At 37.0% G+C, this 26,457-nt stretch overlaps 1 protein-coding gene across 2 annotated transcripts in view; it reads right to left on the bottom strand.

Moving 5' to 3' along the window:
* OSBPL10 (oxysterol binding protein like 10) overlaps nucleotides 1-26,457 on the bottom strand; it is a 123,784-nt gene that overhangs the window by 82,127 nt on the left and 15,200 nt on the right. For both annotated transcript variants that reach the window (XR_010359542.1, XM_064415335.1), the window contains exons 2-3: nucleotides 10,542-10,723; nucleotides 8,742-8,821 (exon numbers count right to left, since the gene is read on the bottom strand). Coding sequence is in view for 1 of the 2 variants with exons in the window: in XM_064415335.1 (XP_064271405.1) it covers nucleotides 8,742-8,821; nucleotides 10,542-10,723 (262 nt within the window). In the remaining variant the exon portion in view is untranslated. The remainder of the gene's footprint in view (nucleotides 1-8,741; nucleotides 8,822-10,541; nucleotides 10,724-26,457) is intronic.

Here is a 26,457-nt window from a genome sequence, read left to right on the forward strand (position 1 = left end):
GGAAGAGCTTAGACATAACTACAATTAAAATAAGAGCCAGAGAAAAACGTATTTGGGAGAAAGAAGGGGATGAGGAAAACTGAATTTCATTTTTCAAACATATATTCCACAGAAAAAGGGTGTTCTGAGTATGTGAGTGGAATATACTTCACTATTGTTTGTTCTTCAAATTGACTACTATCAGAATAGCATCTAAACTAAATTTAGGGTGTAGAGGTAGAACAAAATAATTTTAGGTTTTTAATTGAAAAAATCAACTTCTCTTTTAGGTTAATAAAAGTTTATTTTGTTTTAGAGTGAAATCTTTTGAGATTCACTGACATTTTAGTATCATACTATCACAATAACAAAAATACATAGCTGCTACTTTCATATAGCTAAACAGATCCTAACAGATCAAATAAACATTTGTCTGCTGTTCAGACTAACAGTTTTCCTATTAGGTTCACTTAAAAAAAAAAAACCAAAAAACAAAAAACAATATTCTGTGAGAGGTAGTTTTACTGTGTTTTGATTTTCTTCAGGGAGAGCTATAGATCTGCACGTAACAAAAGCTAACACAAAACGTACATGGAAAAATCCATGCACTGGTTCAGACTGTGGGACCACAGTGCATTTAAGATGGCTTTTCCTCAGTTTTGCCAAGGTACGTAGCAGCTCACAGCAATTTCTGGTGAACAGTCGTTCAGGGCATGGAGTTTGGGGAACAGAGGAGTAGAAGAGAAAATCAGAAAAAACAGCCCATCTCTAGTTTCAGTAGTGGTTGGTGCTCAAAAAGACTGCTCTGTTACAGGGACATGAGGGAAATCCCAGTCTCTACACACACAAGCACACAGCCTGGCAAGGGCTGCCCATGGATCCACTGCCTGGCGTGCCTGACACTGAGCTCTGTTGTAGGGCAAGGCATGGAGCTTTGTGCTCTCCAGGGAGAGACCACCTCTGCCAATGAGTCTCCCAGAGCCCTCTGCTTCCCCTTGCAGCAAGAAGAGTCACCAGTCCTATAGAGCTCATCCAATCAGAGAGACTGGGCAATCTGGAATTTGCACACACATGGTCTGTGCAAAGTATCAGAGCTAAATATATCGGTCCTACAGGCTGTAAGCAAAGTCTCCTCACCTCTGTTTTTTTGCCCCTTTACATCCTTCATCCATCTGTAGTGACCCAACATTTCCAAACAACATGCCAGAAAATTCCACCAGCCCACAACACAAATACTCCAGCACCTAAATTTGGTATTATTCTTTAGAGGGTGTCTGTAACATACAAACTTTAAAGGAGCTCAGCACCAGGACCTCCAGCTACCCAGGAAGCAGTCTCTAGGCAAGGCCCTGTGACAAACATAAAAATTTGCAACTTAAAACTTGCAAAATCAGTCACAGCCAGTATGCTTGTGAATGGCAGTTTTTGGAACCACTCAAAACCTTTTCAAGTTGGATACCCCTCCTCCACTGTCACAGAGAACAGCAGCAGACTACTGTGCCTGCTGCATCCAAGAAAATGGGGGAAGCATCCAATTCCTTCTGACAGCTTCTTCCTGTCACTGCCAGAAGAGGACTCTCCAGGAACTGCACACTCAGCCCCTTAGGCACTTTTGAATTTTACAGCACATTGTCAACACCTATGTCCCAGCCAAATACTTGACTCCTCTTTTGCAGAATTTCTTGAGATTCAACACTGGGAATGACAAGCATTCTTTTTGCACTGACACACAGCTGTGCAAAAATCCAAATTTTCCATTTCTGTTAAAACGTGAAAACCTATATGAAGTTTTCCACTGCCAAAAGCACTCTAATTAAAAATGATACTACAACAGCCATTAAAGTCACTCTCACAGGAAATCAAAGCAATGACAGTAACTGATGGGCCTTTATGCCTAATCCCCCGCTCTTCCCCCAGCACTGCTCCTGTGACTGATCTGACCCTCTAATTATTATCATATCTCATTTTCTTTGGTCTTGCTGCTTTCTGGCTCACAACTAACTAAATAAATAAAAAGAGAGTGAAAAGTCTGATGAAAGGAAAATGTAAGCTCTTCAACATTAGTAATGCACAGTGCCAATAATGAGCCAAGAAATCCACAAGCTGAAGCATCCCAAAAGGACTGCATATTTTCTTTCCTGAGGCTACACACCTTACCATTGCACCAACACTTCACCTGCTAATAAAATGAAACCAATAAAAGAATAATAAAGAAGCTAATAAAAGATTAATTTGCAACTTGCATTCATATGGGTTTTATGACCTAAAGCTAGCTAAAGTATGTTTAGCTAAAACAGATTTGGTTTAAGATTTTTATTTTAATAGCCTGTCCATCCCCAAGATAAAAAAGCAGTATAATGAATGCTTCCATTTGGATATCAAAAATCCTAACAATTAAAATAATGGAATTGCAGAACAGTAAGTTCGAACTATACTAATGTTTTCATGACTCATTCTCCCAGGAGATTGCCCTTCCTGTTCACAAAGAAGCTGAAGTGTTTTTCACCATTTACCAGAAGCAAACAATTTTGTTTATTTTGGAAAGTAAATGCAATTTTCCAGAGATCAATAAAATAATTTCTGAAGTGAATTGTCATATCTGCTTATGGTTGATAATCATCATTTTCACAGGCACTGTGCCACAGATGTTTTTCTCTGAATAATAATTACCAAAATGACACTCCTTTACTCCTCTGCACATATACAGCACAGAAAACCTATCCCTGCATGCAGCTTGAGTTATGGGAAGTCACACGCTATCAGAAAGTAATTACAATTTTGAGACACCACCATTCAGTGTTTTAATTCCCATCTACTTCTTTTCCAATGCATCCTAAGTAAACAAACACTGATAAAAGATAAACCTAGACACAGTTCTGCTTCATTTACATTATAATCATTCACAAATATTAAAATGCAAATGACAGAATCTACATAATATCCAAACTTCAGCACTGTACAGGGACCAGCTTATGATGTTTTGCACATTTCTGTCAAGAACCACTCTAAAGTACTAACTTTTCTGATAGAATATCATAGTGCTTCATCATCTTCAGTAAGGTAATATGTGTCTTTTTTTTAAGCAAGAGACTATGATAATCACTCTATCATAAAATCTTTTCTTCATCAAGAACCACTGGAGCATATTCAATCCTAAATTGATTTTCTTCCATTTCTGTAGAAAGATTTTAGAAGCAGTGAACAACTCTTATTTTCATGAGGCTTCCAAAGGGAGGAAAAAAGATGTCAAACACACAACTAACAGCCAAGCAGTGCTTCCCTATCAGCCTCACTACTGTAAGGATTTCAGTGCATATTGTAATTAGAAGTGCCATGCTTTAGTTGACTTCCATAGGTCAGAGATGAGAAGAGGAAGCACACAAGCATACCAACAAGAGGGAACACTTGAAGCTCAAAAGGCAAAGCAATTTAACATGCACAGAAGAACCAAAACAACACTGAAAAAGACTTGAAATTTTCACCAATTTGGCTTTATGAAGTTATCATGCAGATGTTAAAAATACCCAGCCAACGATTCGCTTAAAAACGTAAAGATATCTCTGTGGCCATTCATTACTAAAGCAAAAACAAACCTGATAAAACCAAAGATCTATAATAGTCATTCTTCCAGCTGTGGAGAATATTACACCTCTGCCTCATAATGATTTAATAGAAATGTTACACTTGAGGCATTACTGCAGGTGCTGTTTCACATTATAGCCAAACTGCTACTGCAGTTGACACTTGACAGAGGCAGGTTTGGACTTTTTTCCCCCCACCATTACTCCAGGGAGATAAGCCAACAGAGAATCAGAGACAGAGGCATACATTCCTCAGAGAGTTGGTCAGAGAGCTAAGCTCTTTTTAATAGGATGCCATTTTATCTACTTTTGATGCCCAGGTTAATACAGAACTGGAAACATGACAAAACCCACACAAAAGGTGGCAGCAGAAGGAAGGGAATTGGATTACAATTTACAGCTGCAAGGAACCAGCAAATGAGTTCAGCTTAAAGATCAATCCACACCATCCAATTTTAAGCAGCTAGCTCACTGTGCAGCTCAAAACCCAAAAGCTAAAACAACAGAGTCTGTCTCCTTATTCTAACACAGACCTGAGCAGAAAGTTACCATCTGAGCACAGAAGTGACTTCACAAGATAAAGGTTTTGTTCCCTGTCACATTCCTGATACAGACACACTGAGATATACAAGGGTTATATGCAAATCCAGCAACCAAACCACACACTGGCGTTAAGAGCTGGTTTAAAAACCTGTGTTTGTTTCCAGTAGTGCTTTTACAGCCGCCATGATTAAACAGTCAAGAAAAAAGGAGGATGAAACAGAAGAACTAAAAACCTTATGAAAATTTCTGGATACAAAATTATTCTTGGAAGTTACCAGAAAAATTACACATAAGCCTACTCCTCTTGAAAGCACTTTATATCAGTGAATGCAAATTTGATTAATGTTTTAATTAAAGCTTGTACAAAATATGCACTTGGAATAGTCTAAAAGAATCAGCAATCCTATCCAGACATAGAAGATTTCATCCAATACAGTTGATTTGGCACTTATGGAGGTCGAACAATCTGTAATTAAGTGAAATGAGACTTGTATGGGAATACCAAGAACATTAAGACTATGTGACAGCATGGGAATTATTTGCCAGTGAACACTTTTCTTTTACTGCCTTTTTTTTATCATTACCATGTAAAATTTAATTAAAACAAAGTCAGAGACTTAGCTTGTGTTACATCCACTCATTAACTGTACCGCTCACCTTTGGACATTCATTAGCACGCAACTAAATTTAGTGTTTAGTATACAACCTTTTTTTTCTTTTTTCAATCACTTCTCTATTTAATTTCCTCCACGGCTCCAATCCCCAGCTGAAGCTTTAAAAACAATCATGACAGTAAGTTATTCAGTAGCATTTTGAAGCAGGCAATAGCTGAGAAAAAGAAAGGAAACTAATGCTGATCTAGATCCAGTGCAGCGAGAAGGAATGCTCTTCTCTGAGTATTTCACAGAAACAGTGACACAGCTTCAGCTTTGAAAAACATCCTCCAAATTATCATGTTTTCCTACACATTCCTTTGCAATAATACCTATTCAAGATTTTGAAAATGTGTTCTCTCTCCAGTATGAATAACTGGTCGCTAAGTTACTTTGCTGGTATTCTTGGGAACCCTCCCACTGCTTGCCTGGTTATCCCATTATTGGTTATTTCACATTTAAACTGTATCCCACTTGCATAACATAAAATACACCACTCACTGCATATTTTTCACTTCCCATTATACCTCATTCAAGTGTATGACTCCTAAGAACAGCTAGAAATTTCTGCATCTCAGTATTCCTAAGAAAAAGGTGAATTTAAGCGGCAGAAGGAGCTGGGAGCAAACACTCAGACTCCAACTTTCCAGATGCTGCTCCCAGCAGAGACAGAGCTTGGATTCTGTTCAAACTCCAGAAGCTCAGAACACATGAGTATCTGCCTGTTCATAACAGCATGATGAGAGACAGATAACTGGCAGTTTCCACTTACTACAGAATATGAAGTATACAAAGAGGGAGGAATAAAGAGATCCAACCTTGCTGACAGCAGAATAACAAATCACATCATGACAGTCCTATCAATGATAGAGCTATTTTAACAAAACCCAAAAATACAGATTTTTGTGAAGTCCTCGATTATGCAAAATTAAGTCAAACATATACCTATCTCTGTGTCATTACAGACCTTTCTATGTAAATCCAGACCCTCAGCTGAAACAGTAAGGTGGCTAAAAGTAGCAGAATGCTATTTTATGTAAATTTAAAACATTTTAAAGATCGTGTTTTCACTCCCATGCTAATAATAATTTAGTATCGAGTACCATCATCTACAAGAGAAAGAAAAAAAACATCACAATGAAATGAAGCAGTTCTTGCTTCTCTTATCTCCTACCAGGCAGTGAATATAAAGTAAGACATTCAGAAAAAGAAGGAAAAAAAAAATAAAAATAATATAAATAATATTAAGCTTTTTTTTTTTCTAGTTCCTGGAATTTCTGTCAAGAATTGCTACCTTGCAAATGATATATGATCTCCAAAGGCTAATTATTGTAGCACTCAAGCTTTTGATCCCTTCCTTTTATAAAGAAAAGCAGCGAGAAATTTAAAATCTTACTTGTAGATGAAATTCAAGTTCACAATATATGCAATGCTAAAGCCAGGTAAAATATTCTTTTCAGTTAATACTCTAATACTGAGAAGACAGGAGGGGGAAAAGGAAAAAAAGCATATTAAAAACAAGCGATAAATCTTGTCACAAGAAAAGTTTCTAGGAACAGGTAAGCACAAAATTGCTTCAAGTACAGTCCACTTCTTGAATAAAAGGCAGAGTCATCAGTGGTGTCATCTGAAGCACAAATTCTGAACATTTTATTTTCTGCACTGTTAAGTTTAAAAATACAGAAGATAGATATTCTTTATTTGCTCTGTGGCTTACAAAAGCAGAGAACTTAAAGTGCTTCAGAAACAAAGATTTCAAGTGAAAAGTGACCTAGCCTGATTTGTAAGATAGAACTAAGAAACATACTTTTCTTCAGCATTTCTGCTTTATACTCAACAGATTCAAGATAATTAAAACATATCCATTCCAAAATACATCTATACTCCAACTTCCTATGTCAAATTTCCGTAACTCACCAGTTTTAAAGAAAAATGCAAGAACCCTCTTCCTCCTACCTGAAATACTCTTTCCTTTAGTTCCTCTGCTACATGTCCACCACCCCTCAGTTAAGGAAATACTTTTATTTTCTTGCACAATGGGCATAGGAACAAGGAACAAACCACAGCATTGTTGATCACTATGCAAGAATACTAGTTCAGTGAGATGCTCCTCATTCTAAAGCTTTCCCAAAGTTGTGCCTTAGATCTTCTGCGCCAGAAACTATCTTTGTATTTACTAGCCTCCCACTCATTTAGTCAAGACTTTCTAATAAAATTTTGCTTTTCAAATACTTTTCAAATCTCTAAACACTTCTGGCATCCAAAGCATCCCAAAATATTCTCCACTTTCTATTCACGTCCTTTTGGTGGTTTTTTTTTCATTTTTTGTTTTGCCTGTTTTCAACTCCTTTTCTTTGAGGCTCCCCATACCAATATTATTATTAACAGTTAAGCAAATACTTCCTATTCAGCCACTGCAGAGCACTTACTATACTTATTTGCCCTTTCCACTCTCATCATCAGAAAAAAAAAAACTATAATGAAGTCAAATTTCATCACACAGAGTTCATCCTGTACAGAAGAAGAACAAATATGATGAAAAGTACTTCATTATACCCACTCCAATTTTTCATTTCAGAAATGGAAGGGGACTGATAAAAGTATTCATTACAAGTATTTGACAGAGTTAGAGAAATCCAAGTACTAGACCTTCTTTTCCCTGATAATTTCTAAAATTTGCTTGCTTTCTTTGGACCTCTACTAATTGCTGTTTACTTTCACTGTTGTAACACCAAGATTTTTCTCTTGACACACAAATTAATTCAGAACTAAATATCCAGATACTACTCCTGTTGAAGGAGCTCAACAGGGAAAGACAGTGTGAACAGAAATTACTACTAAGTGTAACAGTTTTTACCTAAAGAAGAAATATGATCCCACCTTCAGCTCCACAAAGATCAGCTTCAACTAAATTACTGCTATGCTAAATGAGATTTTGCTATTAAAATAGAATAATTTATCACAAGCAGGAAAAGAATAAAAATAAAACCAGTATTAGGAAATATAATGAAAATTAATAAGAGTGTAGAAGCATAAGAAGCAAAATGCCATTGCACAAATCTCCAATATCATATATACGGAACAGCAGTTTTACCACCACATCACAGTTAAATTATAGATGCTAAACATGTAAATTCATTTAAGAAGTAACCAGAAAACACACTGAGGAATAACTCCTTGCTGGATATTGAGTACAAAAAGTTGGCATTGTTATTTGGCACAGGAGCTGCAAATCAACAGCAACTGTAAGAGTACCCTGATCAAGTAGAGTTACACCTTTCTGAGTAGTACTGGGGCACATCCATATAAAAACTATATTGAATTCCAATGTGTAAGAATTTTAAAAGTACTGAAATGTTCCAGCTACTTAAATCTCCTTCAAAAAGGGTTTGATTTGTACCATACTCCATACAATTTTTACTTGGAGATTGGAGACAGCCTCAACCTATTATTTTGCTATCTTTCAAGTCTATACAGTTGGTCTTTTTACCTGCACAAAATATTTAGCTGTTTGAGGACAAAAATTGTGGACAATTAGTTCCAAAGAGAAGTAAATAACATAACTCTTCATATGATGAGCTCTTTCCAATTTAGTAAATAAGATGTAGACTGACTGCTGCTAACATCTATCTGAAGCTTCCTATAATAAAAGTCACTAAGTTGCATAAAATTAAATAAAACTGTATTAGTTAACTTTTAAATACTAATCAGGACATCATACAGTATTTATTAATAAATGGTTGATTCAGCCACTCAATTAACTATGCACTTCACTAATTTGTCATAAACAGGAAAATGTTTATTTATTAGGATCGCCCTATTGACTAATCCTGCTCCAGTTAGTGACAAATGACAACTTGCTGCTTTTACTCAAAACCTTCTGAACATGAACCCACTAATTACAGCAGCCAATCATCCAGGCTATGCTGTTCTTCACCCACTCCACTTAAAACATAATAGTTACTTCTCACTCTTAATTATTTACCTTAGAATCATTTTCCTTGTGATATTTGGCACAGGATCGAAGCTGAGTTATCCAGTACTGCTTCTCCTTTGCATCAGCAGCTAGAACAGAAACAAGAAAATGCAAGCAATCACACATAAATCAATACTCTTTTGCACAAGAGGTGACAGAGCAGGGCAGAGGTAGAAAGATTAATTATTTATTAGGATGCAGTATAAATCCTAATTTATGCTACATAAATACACTACAGTTTTTCAGCGCTACACATCTAAACCTGTACTTAAGAGGCCAGTTGGAAGAAATAAGCTTATGAATCTTCTTCATAGTTATCTTTTCCACATGTTAGCAAAGGCAAAACTACCTACCTCAAGAAGACATTTTTGTTCAGAATTGTTCATCCACTTTTGTTTTACTTGTCTGTCTTTGTGAAGGACATACCACAGCATTTGAATCCATAAAAGTTCTGCACTCAGGTTGTCAATCAGCTATCAGTTCCCCAAATACTTAAGTGCTTCTCTTTTAATGGAGTTCAACTAAATTTCTCTCTAAACCCATGTCATTCACATGCAACTGAAAGACACAGGAATTTCCCCCAAACATCTTTAAAAACCAGCTTTAAAAATTATTGAAGAGTTTGACTGCTCTCAGATGGCTCCTGTGTAATACAGTAAGTCTGTTTAGGAGAGAGGCTTTTTCTCTAAGTACTACTACAGGAATCCTCATTAAGAATGGCAACACAGAGTTGATAATTTCAGTAAATATTTTCTCTTGCTTCCTCTGCTATTGAGTATCTTAATGATTATTGACTCAGCATAAAATCAATAAAATTGATTTTAATCAAATTCACAGACATCATTAAATTAAAAGCAGCATATTGTAAGCATTTGATAATTTCAAGTGATTGGAAAAGCATAATGACACAACAAGTGCTTATGATTTTTAGCTGTGCAACTTTCAAAGCATTTAAACAGAAATTCTCCCTGGTTGTTTCTGAATTCAGTTCTGTGTATGAAAGAGCAACACACTGTACCACAGGGGACTCCTCCATGCTCAGTCCTGCTGGACAACTGATAAACTGTGGTCAGAACAAAACTAAGAACACTTCTCTTACACTGCATTATATATCTTGGTTTTTTTTAAATAACAGTTTATTTTTTATAAATTAGTTTGATTTGGAAGCATCATGATCAATCAACCATACTGAAAATACCTAAAAATCAGAACACTGCATTTTTTTTCTTCCTTTTTTTTTCTTTTGTAAATATTCCAAAGTAACTCCTATATACCCTGTATTGTTTGTCTTATAGTTGGGAACAAAGGGAAAATTTTATGTCACAGGAGCATTCAATTACTCCAAGACTGCTAAGAACATAGTATCTCAGCAGCCTATCACTGGCATTTTTCCCTTCTCTGACCCATCATCAGATTCATTACTGCACATTATCTGCAGGATGGTGGCAGGGAAGAACAGTACTAGAAAACAAATGTTATGCTGTGGACAGCAATGAAAGCACCTTTTTCTTCCTTTGGAAGCAAATAAGATACAGCATTCAATGAAAATGCCACAGTAACAGATTACAGAAGCCATCTTGTAGAGTACCTTCCAGCCCTGAAAGTCTATATATTTTAAAGTCACATGTACTTAACTCCAGATTACTCCTCCACCATGTTTTAAAATATACTGTGTAATAACAGAGCTGTATAGCCACTACTTTCTGACAGCACAGGAAAGTAAAAGAGAAATGAGACATAAGAGAAGAAATGCAGAAGTGGGAGTGGAAGAGAAGAACAATTCACCAGGCTTCGTGAGCAGCACTGTACCTCTTAACTTGTACATCTCTCCATTTGCAGAGTAGACCACCAACATGTGTGGCACTTCATCACTGGGCGATATTATAGCTCCAGCTAAAGACAAGGCTCCTCGTGGCTTTGGGCTCTGGTTTTTAGTTTGTTCATTCATAAAATACTGCAGAATCCCCGTCTCAAAGTCCAGCACAAAGTACCTGTTGAAAGAAATTACAAGCATACACTATTTCCATAGAAGCTTTTAATGCAATTACCCAACAAAGGGCACAGATTGATCTTAAATCAAGATCATAAATATACAAAGGAGGTTAAAGCAATTTTAGTAATTACAATTTTATAAAGTACTGTTATTGGGCTTGGTTTTTCAGGGGTAAGTGATCTATTTCTTCATTTGTAACACAAGCCATTCACAATAAACCAACACCCAGGACTGAAAGATCATACAAACAGAAAACAAACTAACTGAGGTGTCCAAGTGCACTAAATGAAAGTGAAGGTATTTCAAAGTTGGTGTGTCAGCCTCAGGAGTTGAAAGCATCTATTTTTTTCCACAAATAAACCCATCTTTTACAACAGCACAGATCCTAAATTTAATTTCCCTCTGGAAATCTTCTATGCTATCACACAGAACAATTATTTAACACTAACCCTTGACCAATAGAGAATATACAGCAACTTCCTGGCTCAAATGAAGGTCAGTCTGCTGCAACCCTCAACAGACTAGAGCATAAATGCAGGTTACCCCCACCTTAGCTGCTTCTAAAAAACCATCTGTAACAATCTTGCTAATCCCACTAACATGGACATTTGTAATGCACAGTATTTGTTACTGTTCCTCTAAAATAAGATTACCATAGGTCACGTGTGTAGATTTGTGTAAAACATTCCAGAAACTGTGGTTATTCAGACTTCTGTAGCTTTGTATATCCCAAATTTGCTCAAGTTACCGCATTTTGCCTTGGCTTTTTCACAATATCCCCATATACAGAACATCTCTAACTAACCTTTCCCACCACAGAACATTTCCAGGATTATCTTCACAGCCTGAAATTATTGGTGGTGGTCTGCTCTTCTCTTTATTCATGCTAAATAAGCCTGGACATGATGCCAGCTGTTATGCCCTAAGATTTACAGAGTTTCAGACATATTGCTTGGGACCACTTCCTTTGCTGCAGTTCTGCTTAACTCTCTACCACCACTGCCTTCACATCCGAGCAAAGACCAAATTCTCTTCCAATTGTTACAGATTAACAATCCTGTCCCAAAGAATTTTAAGCTAGTGCACCACCACACCCTTCACTTGTGCCATAACTCAATCTCTTGCAAGCACTTCTGCATCCTTTTCCTCAAGAAACAAATGGAAAGCCTCCCTTTTGTAATCATGTAGCAGCACATCGCTTCATCTTTCCTCTGCAGGTTATCTTCGACACAAAGAAGGACTAGAGGAATGGAAGCTGAATGACAACCACATTTGCAATAATAGTGTTCGAAATAAGGATGCCCTAAAAGGAAACTGCCAAAATTTCCTATTACCTTACTGACTTGTACTGTACCAGTTCATAACCCTCCTGTTGTGTTTGACTTCTAAATGATTTTACAATACTACTCTTCCACTTACAAAGCATCTTTTTCTCTTCAGGTTGCTGCTTAGTAGGAGAAAACAATGCGCTTAACTGCAGGGGTTAACAGCAGAATCGTAACACCATTTTTTTTTTAAAGTCAGACTTGCATATTTCATAGTAAATTTTAATTTTGCTCATTCTCATTTTTCCAGATATTTTGGGAACATCTGTTACATACTCAAGAGAAAAAGCAGAGCACTAGACAGAAGTGACGCCACGCCCCTGAGAAAATTGCACAGTAGTTTGACCCTAGAGCTAATGCTTCTCCCCATCATCTCTGAGCTCAGCAAACAAGTCTAGACTTTATATGCAGAGATGTTCATTCCAAGCCTGTGCCATCCTCATTATAATTTCATTGTCCTTTTATTGTTCAGGTACAAATAATTTATTTCAGCCTTTGTTATTTGGCCATTTTTTAATCGATTACTACCTTGGCAATCACCATTGTGGTTACTAAAGTACAGCTCTACAATTAACAAAAGGAGGAACAACAGCAAGAGGAGAAAAAAAAAGGAAAGGAAAGGAAAAGAGAGGCAAGAAAAAGTCTCTCCTTCTCCTATTAAGACCAAAGGATTTGGAGAAAAAAGTTCCTCTGAGTCTATTAGAACAGAATCTATTAAGTTACATAAACACTACGAGCACTTCAGCTCAGAAACTTCTGCATGCTAGACCAGCAAAGCACTCCCAGAATGACTGTAAGCTCCACAAAAATGGGCTTTGCATTGGCTTAAAGCTCCCCCAGGGAAGGAAACCAGCCATTTGAGCACAGAATATACCTTTACCAGCATAATGACATCAGACAGCAGCAACTTCTGCAAATTCCCAAATGCAGAGACGGCATCCTTCCACATCCTTGTTATCACTGCTACAGCAGTAGTGTTAACCGGATTTCTAGCCAACCACAACCTATTTTAGGTACAGTCTCAGAAAAACAGAACATCATCACTGGCCTTGTACCTTAGATTTTTTGGTGATGTTGTCATAGAAGCCTGTAAAAGCAAGCAATTTAGAAATCAAGCAGTAATTTTAAGAAAGAAAAAGGTAACCAGTTTTCACAAGCCTTCACATCACCCTCAAGTATCCTGCCTTCTTTCTTGTCCCAAAAGAATCGGGAACTTTTCACAAGCATTTTGGCCATGACACTGTTCACATCACACAGAATCAAGCATTTCCTTTCCAAAGATTATGGTTTGATGTGCAACTCCCCTCTTAACCTTTCACACAGTGGTATCACAGAAAAAAAGACAAGAATAAACTGCACAGACAACTATAGCCTCACAAAGGAAGCAGGGAGATAACACACTTTGAAAACTGCTAAAAGGATAGAATGAGCCAGGAGAAGGACTAAGGAATTAAATGTCAAATCAAGCAGTGCAAGGCTTCATACAAAGGAGGTGGAGGAGGGAGGAACACAAAGAGATAGAAAAAACAGGAGCAGCTTTCAAAAACATTTTCTCGCATCACAGACCAAATGATGACCCAATTCAGACCAACACAAAAATACAGAAGAAATGAAGACCAGAGTCTTTCATTAACTGAGAATGGAAAAGCATTACACATATAAAGCAGAAGACAAGGGTATGTGTCCCATTTTAGAAGCACTGTGCAGCTGAATCAAAAGGACAGAGACCTCTTTTAACTTCTAAAAGTCATTTGTTCTGCCTACCAGAGAAATAACAGCACTAACCTCTCTACAGCTGATTCATCTTGTCACCACCTCACCCTTATTTCTCTACTGGCCTTGCTCACATGACATCACATTTCTGTAATTAAATCTCAGATATTAGTGATGAAAACAAATGTACTCTTTAGAGAATAGTCAGGCAGAAGGTAGCAGAGCCCAGTTATGTCATACTTCTCACACAAAAAAATCAGTGCTATAGAGAAATTGTGAAACTGTTATTGAAAGACATTTCCAAAAGACAGCTGATTTTTTTCTGTTATTCCAAAACCAGAATAACATTCTTTTTAAATTAATAGTCTTTAAAGAAGTCCATCTAGAGGTAAGGTAGAAAATCACCACTTAAGCATACTTTAAGCAGTTTTAACTGCTAAAGCACAGTTTAAAATACACGTGCAAAATTACAGGCAAGAAAATGCAGGCTACTTCATAAATGAAGAGACAATGGACTTCTCACTTCAGATTCAAATCCATTCAGAAACTAAAAACTCCCCAATCCTCTGGCCCAGCTTCCCTTAAGCTGCTGAGATCCATCAGGATACTCCCCTTATGCCATTCCAACCAAATGCAGAGCCATTACCAACTGACAGGAATTACAAGAGGAAACATTCACCAAACTCTGCAAAGCTGAAGTCTGACACTACCAGAATTGTTTTAAGTCACCCAGGAGTTTGTCAATATGGCCTGATGACAGTTGCTTTCTCTTTTACTTCCCATATTTCAAAAGAAATGCCCTCTCTGCATAAATCCTAAGTCTTATAAATTCTACAAGTGTCTTAATGAAACATTTGTGTTTCACCATGCCCTTCATCATTCATTCATTTATAGCCATTTTAAAAAATTTTAAAATGTCAAGCAGAACAAGTACGATATGCTAGGAAATGGAACATGTTGCCTTCTGAATGCTTAGAAGGGAAGGGTGAAACACTGTACTAATAAAGTACTTAAACTGGGTTTGCTTCCACTAATAAGAGCATTTATTAGGGTAATAAATATAACATGTTCATATAATTATATAGTATTACAATAATTTATTATTAGCTCCCTATTCAAGAAGGCTTTAAGAAAAAGCACTGACTATGCTTTAAAGAGTGATAAAATGCTGGTAGCATAGCAGCACATGAAAGTGCTCTACCACTAGAGCTTGGCAACAAAGAACAGCAGCTTAACAGGTCTTCTATGAGAAAAACTGACATTTCATCAGTATAAAAGATTTGAGGCAATAAAGATTTTTTTTTAGTTTTAAAAGCCACACATAATTATCAGAAGCACATGATACAAACATTTCCCATGTAATTTACTCACCTCACTGGATTAAAGAATTTTAATTTTCCCATTTCAAGGCAAACTAATAATTTCCCTATTCTTCAGTGGAAATGAATACTTTAATAAGTAAATAATAAAAGATAAATCACATTTCTATGTATTTCATCATTCAATTACACATAATAACATGGTGCACTGCTCCTTGAAGCTGTCACTTGGATACAAACCTGCAACGCACCCAAAATTATGCTCCCAACAGAAAAAACACCTAAAAACAAGTTTCTCCTTTTCTTCCCTTTTTCTGAACACATCTCACAAACCAACTAACTGAACCCATGTTTTTTCACTACTTTGTAATCCCAATAAATTTTCAGTGTAGGATTGCTAAATCTTTCCATTGTGTAATGCATTCCTAGCAATTTGGATATTCCTTACACCCTTCTTTCCCACTTAAGTCAGTTTTCTGGACCAGATTTTGTACAAATTCCAGTTTGAATCCATGATGTGACAGAGTTTTTTTATAGACATTTACAGCTGGATAACTACAGTCCCAGTCAAATCTTCAATTTCTGACACCATCTTCTGGAACAATCTCAGCTCTTTTGAAAAACAGTTTTGTATTAATCATGTCCTTGGATTCATAAAGGTAACCTATGATGGAGGCCATGCTTAATATCTGGACTGTGTCTAATCCCAGGCTTTATGTCTAAAATTGGTATGGATGTCCAAATACTGCACACTAGCACAGACAAATTCTGCTGACTGAAGACAAAATTCTTCCAATTTTCCATAATTTCCAAAACAAAATTATTTTCATTATATTATGACCTAACACAGCAAGTACTTCTGGATGGAGAGGGATGCTGGGTTGTTTCTATAGCAGGCTACCTTTGTTTCACCTTTTTGGAGATTTTTTTTCCCTAGTTACTTAACTCACTGATGCATAGAGGAACTTTTCTTTCTAAAACATCACTTTAGGTCTTCTGCAGACATCTTTTCTCCTAAACCAATCTCAAAATACATGCTTTATGATCTGCTTTTTATTTTGCTTAAGCCATAAAAATGCAAATTGTTTAGAAAAAATATATTTATTTGAAACAGGACAGTATTCACTCAGACTTAAAAGACCCTGACAGGCAGCATCACCTCCCAGCCACACTGGAATAGTAACAATTCATGCATTTTCCCTTCTCAGACTGCTGAACTCATCATTCCAGACAATGTGACAAATACTATTCTCTACTCCTGACACGAAATTAATTAATACGAAATTAACTCAAGAACAGAAGCAGTTCACAACAGAAGAATTTCACTACCTTCTTCTTCAACCACTGTTCTCAACATTTCTGAGTTTCCAAACATGTTTTCCTTTCGCTCCATTCCAATCTCCCCCAGTCACTGCCAGTACATATTCTTCACTGATTCCATAACCCTCTAAAGTAAGATTTTCAAGAATAAGGTACCAAACTATTCTGTAATTTTCTTCCTTTTTTTAGAAGTAGTTTAAAAATATATAAGAACTGTAGGACAGGAAGTAAATTACTGTGTCAAACAAAAGCAAACTTTATGGCTCCAGTAACTGAATGTCACACAGAAATGTTTCAATTTTAGGAAACTGTATCTTATTAGGACATCCTGAACACCACTTTTATACAACTGCTTCTTTTTTTCCCTTTTTACCTTGATCCATAAAATTAATGGAATTATTCAAGCCAATAAAGATAAAGCATAGCATGCACACATTCCACATTCCACAGTCAAGGACTTGATTATTAAAAATTATCTCCAAAGTTGTCATTTAAAGACTGATGATCAGGAGAATGTGCTTACATTTCAGTAGTTCTACCATCCTGTCTACACTGAGGTTCCTCAATTTATCATATTTTAACATAAGAAACGGTAAGAATCATGGTATACATTAAAACCTTTACTGACTTTCAGCATCTCTGCATGAAAAGTGAATTTTTAGAAAAGTAATTTTTCGGCATTATTGGAATTCAGTCAAGATGAACTACAATTTGCTGGATACTTTTAGAGGTGTTCCACATCTAAAATGCAGTTAAGAAACAGGAAGTATCATCCACAGCTAACAGATGAACAGCTTGTTTTTGCTGATCAGCCCCTTCATGATTTTAACCTCTGCAGAATTCTCACACAAATAAAATATTAAGAGACATATCCTTTCCTGTCTTGTCAAGTCCCAGCAAGCCCTCTTTATGAACCAGAATGTCATTTCTCTCTCGGTGAAGAAACAATTGCTACTGACCAGCTCATCAGGTCATCAACCTCTGCTTACACTGCCAATTATTTTCAACTGTCTGAACTTCTCTGTACTGACGAATGGATATGTTGCCCAGATTTTACAGAAAAAGAGACTACAGTAAGGATAAACATTAAAAATTGCTTAGGGGTTGCTTTTTAGGAAACAGGGAGGAAGAATAGGCCTAAAAATAATGCATCCATTTGTACCCATCAGGCTTTGATGAACAGAGAATTGTGGAGAAGTACATTCATCATACTTACCTATGCTTCAGTACAACATGGACCTGCTGAGGGGTTGCAATTGCAATTTAGGGGCAAACATAAACAAAAGGTACACAGTTGAGTTTGATACCATTAACAGCACCTACTGCCCACAGCCCATCACACTGGCTGGCAACCAGTAATCCTTGCCACTTCCTTTTCCTTGTTCCAAATTTACTACTACTTAACAATTAAGCAGACTGAAATTTTCATCTTGCAGGTCAAGAGAAAAGGGACATAACTGGGAAAATAAATGGGCTGCTGTAATTTTAATTCTGGAAATGTTATTTTCAGCTTGATACAGTCACAGATTAAAAACAGAGCTTCCAGGCAGGAAAATATGCTTTCCTTCATAAGAAAGACAATGAAGACCTAAAACAAAACAAGAACTGAGCATTTACATGTCACTTCTAATGATCTGCATGTAATGGAAGGACAGTAACCTTTAGAAAGACACAATTCTATGAGATTCTAAAACAAGATCAAGGAAACACACATGAGAAAATTAGTTGTACACACACCAACTTCATTCCCCATCTGAGGGGAAGGCAGTGCTCTGCATGACACAAAGCTCAGTAGCTAAATTGGTTCTCACTGAACCAAGCCCACAGGAGTTGTTTGCAATCATCTGAACACAAAAAGGAAGGAAGCTGTCTGGTTCATCTTCTCCCAGTCCCACCTTTCCACTTTATCCAGGAGCAAGGCTTTGCTCCTTTGAGAAAGTAAAATTACAGACACCTACTTTGCAGCCTGTATGGACAACTGCTTCTCTGCTCCAAGCCTGTGTGCACTATTGTTCTGTCCCAACTAGCAATAAAAATCCTGCCAATAAACAAGGCAGCTATCAGAAATGAAGTGCTTCACTTTCTTCTGTTATCCCCAAATCTAGCTAAATTGGGCTTTACATTCAGATGTTTAGCTTTCACCTAGTCATTCTCAAGAGGATGCAAAGTAGAATGCATGTAGATAGTCACGGAATATTCTAGTTGCAAAGTACCTTAAGAATACCTAGAGAAACAAGTGTTAGAAGACCTTATTACCAAACTTGGTGAGAGTCAGTAAGTAAATGATAAAAGATAATTTGCTTTCATTTTTGTAACAAATCACTAAGAAAATCCAAAAGCAAAAACACACAAAAAGCCCCCAAACCTAAATATTGGGGGGAAGGGGGACACACACACTAAAAATCAGGGAAAAAAAAACAATCTGAGTTTCTTCCCCAAAATAAACAAAAAATATGTATATACAATGAGACAATCAATTATACCTAGCTTGTGAAAGAAGCTTTTACATACTAATATTTGTAAATCCCTCTAGTCACATTAGCAGTTATCAAAACTGCTGCTGAGCAAACAGCTGCATTACCACACAGCTTTAAACCCCTCCCAAAATTACACCAGCTATGGAAGAAATCTTATTGCCTATTCTTTTCTGTAACACAATACCCACCAAAATTTGCAAGCAATACAGAAATATTCGACCTTATGAAAAAACATGTCACTTTTTTGCTTGACACTTTCTATAATAACATTTCAAAAGATCTGACAGGTTTGGCAAGCACACTTCACATCAAAAATCGCCTGATGACTAGCACCCATTCATCTTTCACTAAATACTTATTAAAAAAATACAGAATTAAATAAACAGCTTAGAAGTTGGCCTAACATACCAAAAAATACAATTCTCCAACAAACTAAATACCAAATCTGAAGGAAAGTAATCAAAAAGAAGACAGCACTGAAGGCAGCCACTGGGAAGGCAGCTGCCTGGAGCACTAATGAGTCCAACAGTGACTGACACTACTATGTATTATTCTTTCAACATTCTCTCCTTTAAGTAGGGAGATGCACACACACAGAGAACACACTTCCAAGAAGGTAATATATGAAGACAAATCATAATGAAGTGATATTTGACCAAGGGCAGTATTTTATGGAGATTTCTGTCTGCTACCTGTCACATCCTGGAGGAGACTTCACGGATTGACTAGAGAAGATGTGACCTTTGCTTGGTCTTTCTGCTACTTGCTATTACAACATCCACAAATGAATCAAGTATATTCATTTGACAGTCTGGCTCTCATGAAATACAATGAGAGACTTACAGCAAATTCAGTCACCTAACATAATGTCTCCACGACACACAGTCTCAGAGCCTGGAATTTCTGGTTTTCTATCAGCATTACCATGCAACATAGTTTAAAGAAAACCACATCCCACTGAATTGGTGTGAGTCAGCCAGGTTGAGTTCTATCTCAAAATACTATCATCTGTAATCCAAATTCTCTACGATTTGCAGCTACTGAATTTTAGCAATGCCAAACACAAACACCCCTGAAAAAGGCTGTTGAACAAAAAACTTATATTCAGTTGAAATATCCCCACAACCCTCTCCTTCACCTCAGCAGCTAGAGCTTGGCCTCTGAACTACTTTACTAGCAGGTCATAAAATGTATGAAGGAAGCAGTAAACCCTCACAGAGTCACACACCCTGTGTCTAATACACACAATCTTCCACTGGCTATATCCTAAGATTTATTATCACTTCCCTCTTATGGCACACCAGTGATGAATTGAACCCTTATTTGCAGAGGTAAAGTTGGTTTATGTTCCCCTGATTTGTACCTCCCAACTCTTCCCCTCTCTTCTCCAACAACTACAGTTACTGAATATTATGTCCCATCTAGGAGAAGCACCTTCATACATCTGTAGATTTTTGGAGCTCTCTTTTGCTGCCAAGAATTACACACCATATACAGAAAAGCACTCAGCTATGAGAAAACCAGTATGACCCCGAGTTTTTATGCCAGTCCTAATCTAAGTGAGGGATTCACCTGGAGATAAAATACTTTCAGGGACTGAAATATTTATGAAATAAACAACAAAGGCACAGGGAGTGACCCTGGACAACATCACAAATGCTGACACTGAGGAGGAGACAAGGACTGGATGACAAACCAGGAGATGGCCTAACACCTCCAGGCATGAATATCAGGTAAACTATTCAGGTAATCAGACCACAAAACAGACAGCAAAGACTGCAAATAGAAGTAGCTTAAATTACAAGACTACTCTAGCTTAAATTAGAGCAGCTATAGAGTAGTTCAGCTACTTTCAAGTACTGCTTTTTGCTGACTTTAACAATGAGAGTACAGAAATTAGGATTATCATTCAAATTGTATCTTAAACCAATTACAGAGACAAAAGGAGTCTGTTATCTCAGCCCAAACTATTTGGCCTCAGTGTGTCCACATTAAAAGCCAGGGAAATTATCTATGTAGGTAAACTCTAGTGCTCCTCACAGGTGAATATAGTCCCAACAGCCTGTAGTGCTAAGTCAGGAATCTTCAGGGAGTTGACCTGCACATAAATAAAAAGGAGTAAATGTCAATGCAAGCAAAATGACCATTGGAGTTCTTTCAAATTTATTTTTACTGCTTACTGGAAACCAAGGTTTCTTTAAGACACACTGCAAAAGCCTCAGAGGAAAGACATGCAACTCTACGAAAAATTCTATTCTAACAACTGCACTATTTCATATATAGTAATTATTGAACTAAATGGCTAAATCACTGGACTACACTACTACTTCTCTCTTCCCTCATTTTTTTATTTTTGAACATGAAATATAAGGTTTAGAAAGGATTCATAAACCATCTTAATAAAAAGATGTCACCAACCGACAAGTTTTCAATAGAAACATGTTGTTGAAAATTAATTAGAACAGTCACATGTCATGATTTATTGAGACAGAACATCAGTTTTACTACGACCACTCTGCTGCCAACAAGCCAGAAACAATCCAGAGAGGAAATGAAGTGGAGGGATGAAGGAGCAGACAAGCAGAACACTTTGGCAATGGCATGTGCCAGAAGGTTTTCATTAAATCTACCTAAAACTAAATAAACAGAAGTCTGAAGAATCATTTGACACTGCAGTCTAAAAAAGCACTTTAACAGCTAGACTTCCAGCCACTATTCAGAGAAAAACACTCTTCTGCACCAGATTATATGTACATCAGGCTAATTATTAGGTTAGTGAAAATTGAAGGGTTTTGCTACTTCCCACCAATTTCAGAGATATTTAATTCTGTTCAAGTTACTGATATGAAATTCTAAAGAACGTGACACTCCCCTGGAAACTAAAACCCTTTCAAAAACTATATTTAATCTTATTTACATTTTCTATAATCTCCTTGGATGAGGACTTAGGAAATCAGCACAGACATCCTCTTATTATTGCTTCCATTCTATGTGAACAATTCCATTCCAAAACTACTATACTGAAGAAAATACATGAAGTAGATTTGGTATTTTTCAATATATGACCAACTAACTAAAATGAAGGGGGAAAAAGAAGATTAAATTTAAGATGAGCCCAACTTACATCTCCAAACTCCAATCACTGAAACATGTTTACACCACAGTCCACAGCAATGGTGCAAAATAAACAGCAACCATTCCCCCAAAATCTCAATGAAGTGTTACATCACATAATTGGCCAAAGTGAAAAAGGCAGCCCTTAAAAAGCACAAGTGAAATCAGTTGAAAATTCTCTCTCTTCCTCCTCAAGGAAAAATTACTGGCTTGGTCCTTAAAAACTGAGTTCAGCTGAACCAGCCTCCCCTATCTGATGTCATGCAGAGCTCCTGCTTTGTCACCTTCCCTGCTCCGTTCCCATCACTGCCCACACAGCAACATATCCCAGTACAGCACCAATCCAGGAATGAGAGCTGGATTCAGAATAACACAGCCAGGTCAGTCTTTGGGTAGAAGGGAAACTTTGCAGAATTACGCATACAGCAGGGAAAAAAAACCAAAAACCCATCATAAAACCAATTCCTCTGCAACTACAAACATCACATGGAAACCACTGGATTGTCAGTATTTTCAGCTGTAGGTCTGTGTGGATACTTGACCCCAGGCTGTACTTTGGTGCAGGCTGACTAAGAAGTAACTTGAGTAATAACTCATACCCTGTGGTGAACCTGTGAGCTGGAAAGCTCCTGGCTCAGGTATAAGTGAGTGAAGGTGCCTCAGGAAAAATATTTCTAAAGGTGGTTCAAAACCAAAAAATGCAAGGAATCAAAGCGCATAACAAGATAACAGCTAAAATGAAGACACCCATCTGGTTTACACTATTGCCAAGCAGACAATGACTTCTCTGCATAAAAATTCCTATCAGGATGGATCCAACTGGAGCTCTCCCTGAACTGCAGCTGAACTGCCAGGTGACTCTCCCCTTGAGCAGGGATGCCTCTCAAGGTTTAAGATTCCTCACTTGACCAAGAGATCCTTCCTTACACAAAGCAGAGAGATCCCTTAGGTGTGACAGATTCTTGGAGACAGAATGATAGCATGCTGAGTTAACTCTAATGACACACTGCCAACCCACATAGCTGCTTAATATTATTTTGGATATTGTACAGATAATTCCATTACAGATCAATTTTTGTCCAAGTCTGACACTAAGAATGGATCCAGATCCACATATTCTCCGTAAGGAGTTAAGAAAGCAAGGGGGTTCCCTCTGAATGTTGTGACATCACATGAGGGTCCTCCTTTCTCTTCACATCTGTGGTCTATGTGTGAATCATTCTAACTTGATTCTATTTCAACTTTCCTGTGTATATTTTTTCCATTCAGTAATTAATAAGGTGAACCTTGCCATCAAGCTTATTGAACCTCGTCAAACAATTGCTAAACCTTTTTTAATTCCATCAAATTCATTTAACTCTGTGAATTTATTATTTTGCCTCAGCGAAAGGTATTGTTGCTTCTCTCTTTTGAATGAGGTGCATATTCTGCTCATCCACAACAAGGTCACGTGCATTTGTGATTGTACATAGCAGTCCTGATTTGACAGCACAGAGAAGCTCACTTGTTGCCCCATTACGAACTTTCAACTACCCAAAACTCCTGGAAAGAAAGCTTTTACTCAATTATGTGCAACTACTTTCTCCCAGGCTGAAAGCACAGCCTGCCCCACAATAACAACTACTTTACTTGTAAGAATCTTCAATAGTCAAAAAAACTTGATAGTAAGAACATTTGCACCACTCAGCTCTGGCAGTCCTGCCAAAATAATTCCTGCTGTGCTCACATTTTAAAATTACAAAACTTCTTTTTTCAGAAGCCTCCTACATTACATATGTATTACTACATATGTTTCTGTCAAATCTCTTTCTGCATCTTACTGAATGACTGAGAAGAGGCATAGTGGCTGATCAGCTGGCAGGTACTTTCAAATAAAATTTGATGCCATTCTTAATACAAAAGTAATCAGTCTGTTCTGCAAAGGTCAAACTCACTAGTAACTTTTTTAAAGCTTAACAATTTCTGCTGTCATTCCTATAGCTACAATCACGCTACTATTAAAAACAATTTGGGAATTTCTTATCTAATCCATCCTCCCACACAAAAATAACTCCTTTGTCATAACTGAAACTATAGAGCTAGGAACAGCTATGAACCAACAGCTTCAAAAGGAAAGTTTAAATTCTTCCCTTTTGAAATAAAGTAGTACATGGATATTGAAGAAATTAGGCCAATAATGACAATATTATAGCAAAATCAAATTATTTTAAATATGCTGACAATGTCTCTGCTTATCAATGGCATAAAGCAGAAGGAACTGCCTGAAAAAGATAAAGCTATGGAACAATGAACTAACTTAATGAGACAAATAAAACATCTCTTAGAGTCTGCTTCTAGTTCAACTTCAGTTGTTTATAGTCTCTCAGGTCAGGCTTGTGCTCTCCCCTTTAGGTAAAGGTAAAAACCTTGCTTAAATATAGCAACAGCCGGCTTTTTTCCACATGACAGGTTGTAACATCAAGTTGTGAAATGTCTATTAGACTTGAAGTTTAATGGTTCCAGTAACAGCTGAAACCCCAAATCTTACTTTTAGTGCCTGAACATTTAGGCTACATTTCAAACTTTTTCATGAAACTCCACAATTATAATAATTAAATGCTACAGGGAGATTTGGAAGGAAAGTTATTATAGCATAATCATTTCCTCAACTAGCAGACATAAGCAGTATGTTTTCCTTCAGTTGCCAGAAGTCCATAGCTTTAAAAAACAGAAGCAAGTAAAATTACTCAACCACACTAAGTTCTCTTCAGTAATGACCTAGAATTTATTTCAATGTCTTTCCTGCTAGTGTAGTTTAAAGATTTCCATCCAGCTTTTTACCTTGTCCCTAATTATGATTAAAAAATCAATGGTGTGTTAAGTACTTCTCTACTTCTCCACTTGTCTGTAGCCTTTTTTTTAGTTTATCAAATGTTATCAACTGTTTGCAAACAGTCTCAATAGATGTTGCTCCTTAGCTGATAGTTTCTCTTATCTGACACCACAAATAGACAACATATGATTTAGTTCCACTTCTTCTTTCCCCCAAAAAATAATTCCTCTTGCTCACTGTATCTGAGACATCTAGATTACAATCAGAAATGCTCAAGCAAAAAAAGGGTAGGGTAAAGAGGGTAGGGTAGAAAAAAAAAAAGAGGTTAGGGAAAAGTCCAAAAAGAAACATCCCAACTGAAAAACTGAACTACAGAGAGATGCATTTTTTTAACAGCCATTTCAAAAAACTTACTATTTCTCAATATAAAACATTGTAAAGCAGTATTATTCATTCACTTTATGGAGCACACCTCTTAAGTCTCTTTCTAACAGAGATTTGACATTTGAAGGTCACCCCTGCTCTGCAGTGCTCTTTGGTACCCTATTCCCTGCCTTCACCACAGTCCTCAGTACTCACACTGGTCCTGCACTGCAGCACTTGACAAGGTACCTTTCTCTGCTTTTCATTTCATTTCAAGCACTGAGAAGCAGACAGCATGATAAAAGAACAGTGGAAAAAAAATTTTAAAAACCCCGCAAACAAACAAATAAAAACCAAAAAACCCACCAATTAGTTGGAGAAAAAACTTCTTAATAACAGACTAAAACATGAGCAATCATTTTAGGCATATTCTTAGACTCCTCTAAGAGTAAACCTCAAGCTTGCTGTTGGAACTGCAGTAGACATCTTGCCTACTATGCAGTCTCTGAAAGAATGAAAAAGCAGGTAACAATGCACAAAAAGTACTTGAGGAAAAAACTTCAATTGCAGGGATTTCAAGAAGCTGAACTTTTTTCCTGTGAAGGGAAAGACAAAAGGTAGTTTCATTTTTTCCTTCAGCAGTATAAACATGGCACAATTTAAGTGAACCTATGAACCCATTGTTGGCACATGTGTACAGAAAGGAGGTGTGAGGGGAGTGCACTAAACCAACCCACAAGTGTAAAATACTTCTTTAAACAGAAGAGATCCATCCAAGAATCCAAGTACCTACCAACAAACCAAAAATGTAAGCACAAAACAAATGGAGGAAATAAATAAATAAATAGCCAGAGCAGAAATCGTTTTCACATTTCCAGAACCAAGTTAATTTCATAATTATATTCATTTTCTGTTAAAAAGCATGCAATTCAGCATTCTAATAATTCAATCCAGTTGAGGGAATTATTCAATGAAAGTTAAAACTCAACGTGAGAGCTCAGAATAGGTATTTTCAGTCTCTCAGACATCTGTTCATGATGTCCTGACACAAGCAAAAGCTATCTGTGAGAAACTGCACTACATTTTTGCCTATACCAGCTGCTTTCTCTGTTACTAGAGACAGTTCCACTAAGCTTTCCAGCTCCCTCAGTGGAGACACCTATTTCTGCCTCTTGTGCTCAATCTGTTCAAGTGCCACTTTTGAAAAATCAATTTTTAAGCTCAAGGGGAATAAAACCTACAAAAAGCAACGTGTCATTAGCCTCCTCTCTGGAACCTAAGGTCACAGC

Source organism: Passer domesticus, chromosome 1 (assembly GCF_036417665.1).
Source record: "Passer domesticus isolate bPasDom1 chromosome 1, bPasDom1.hap1, whole genome shotgun sequence".
Taxonomy (NCBI): Eukaryota; Metazoa; Chordata; class Aves; order Passeriformes; family Passeridae; genus Passer; species Passer domesticus.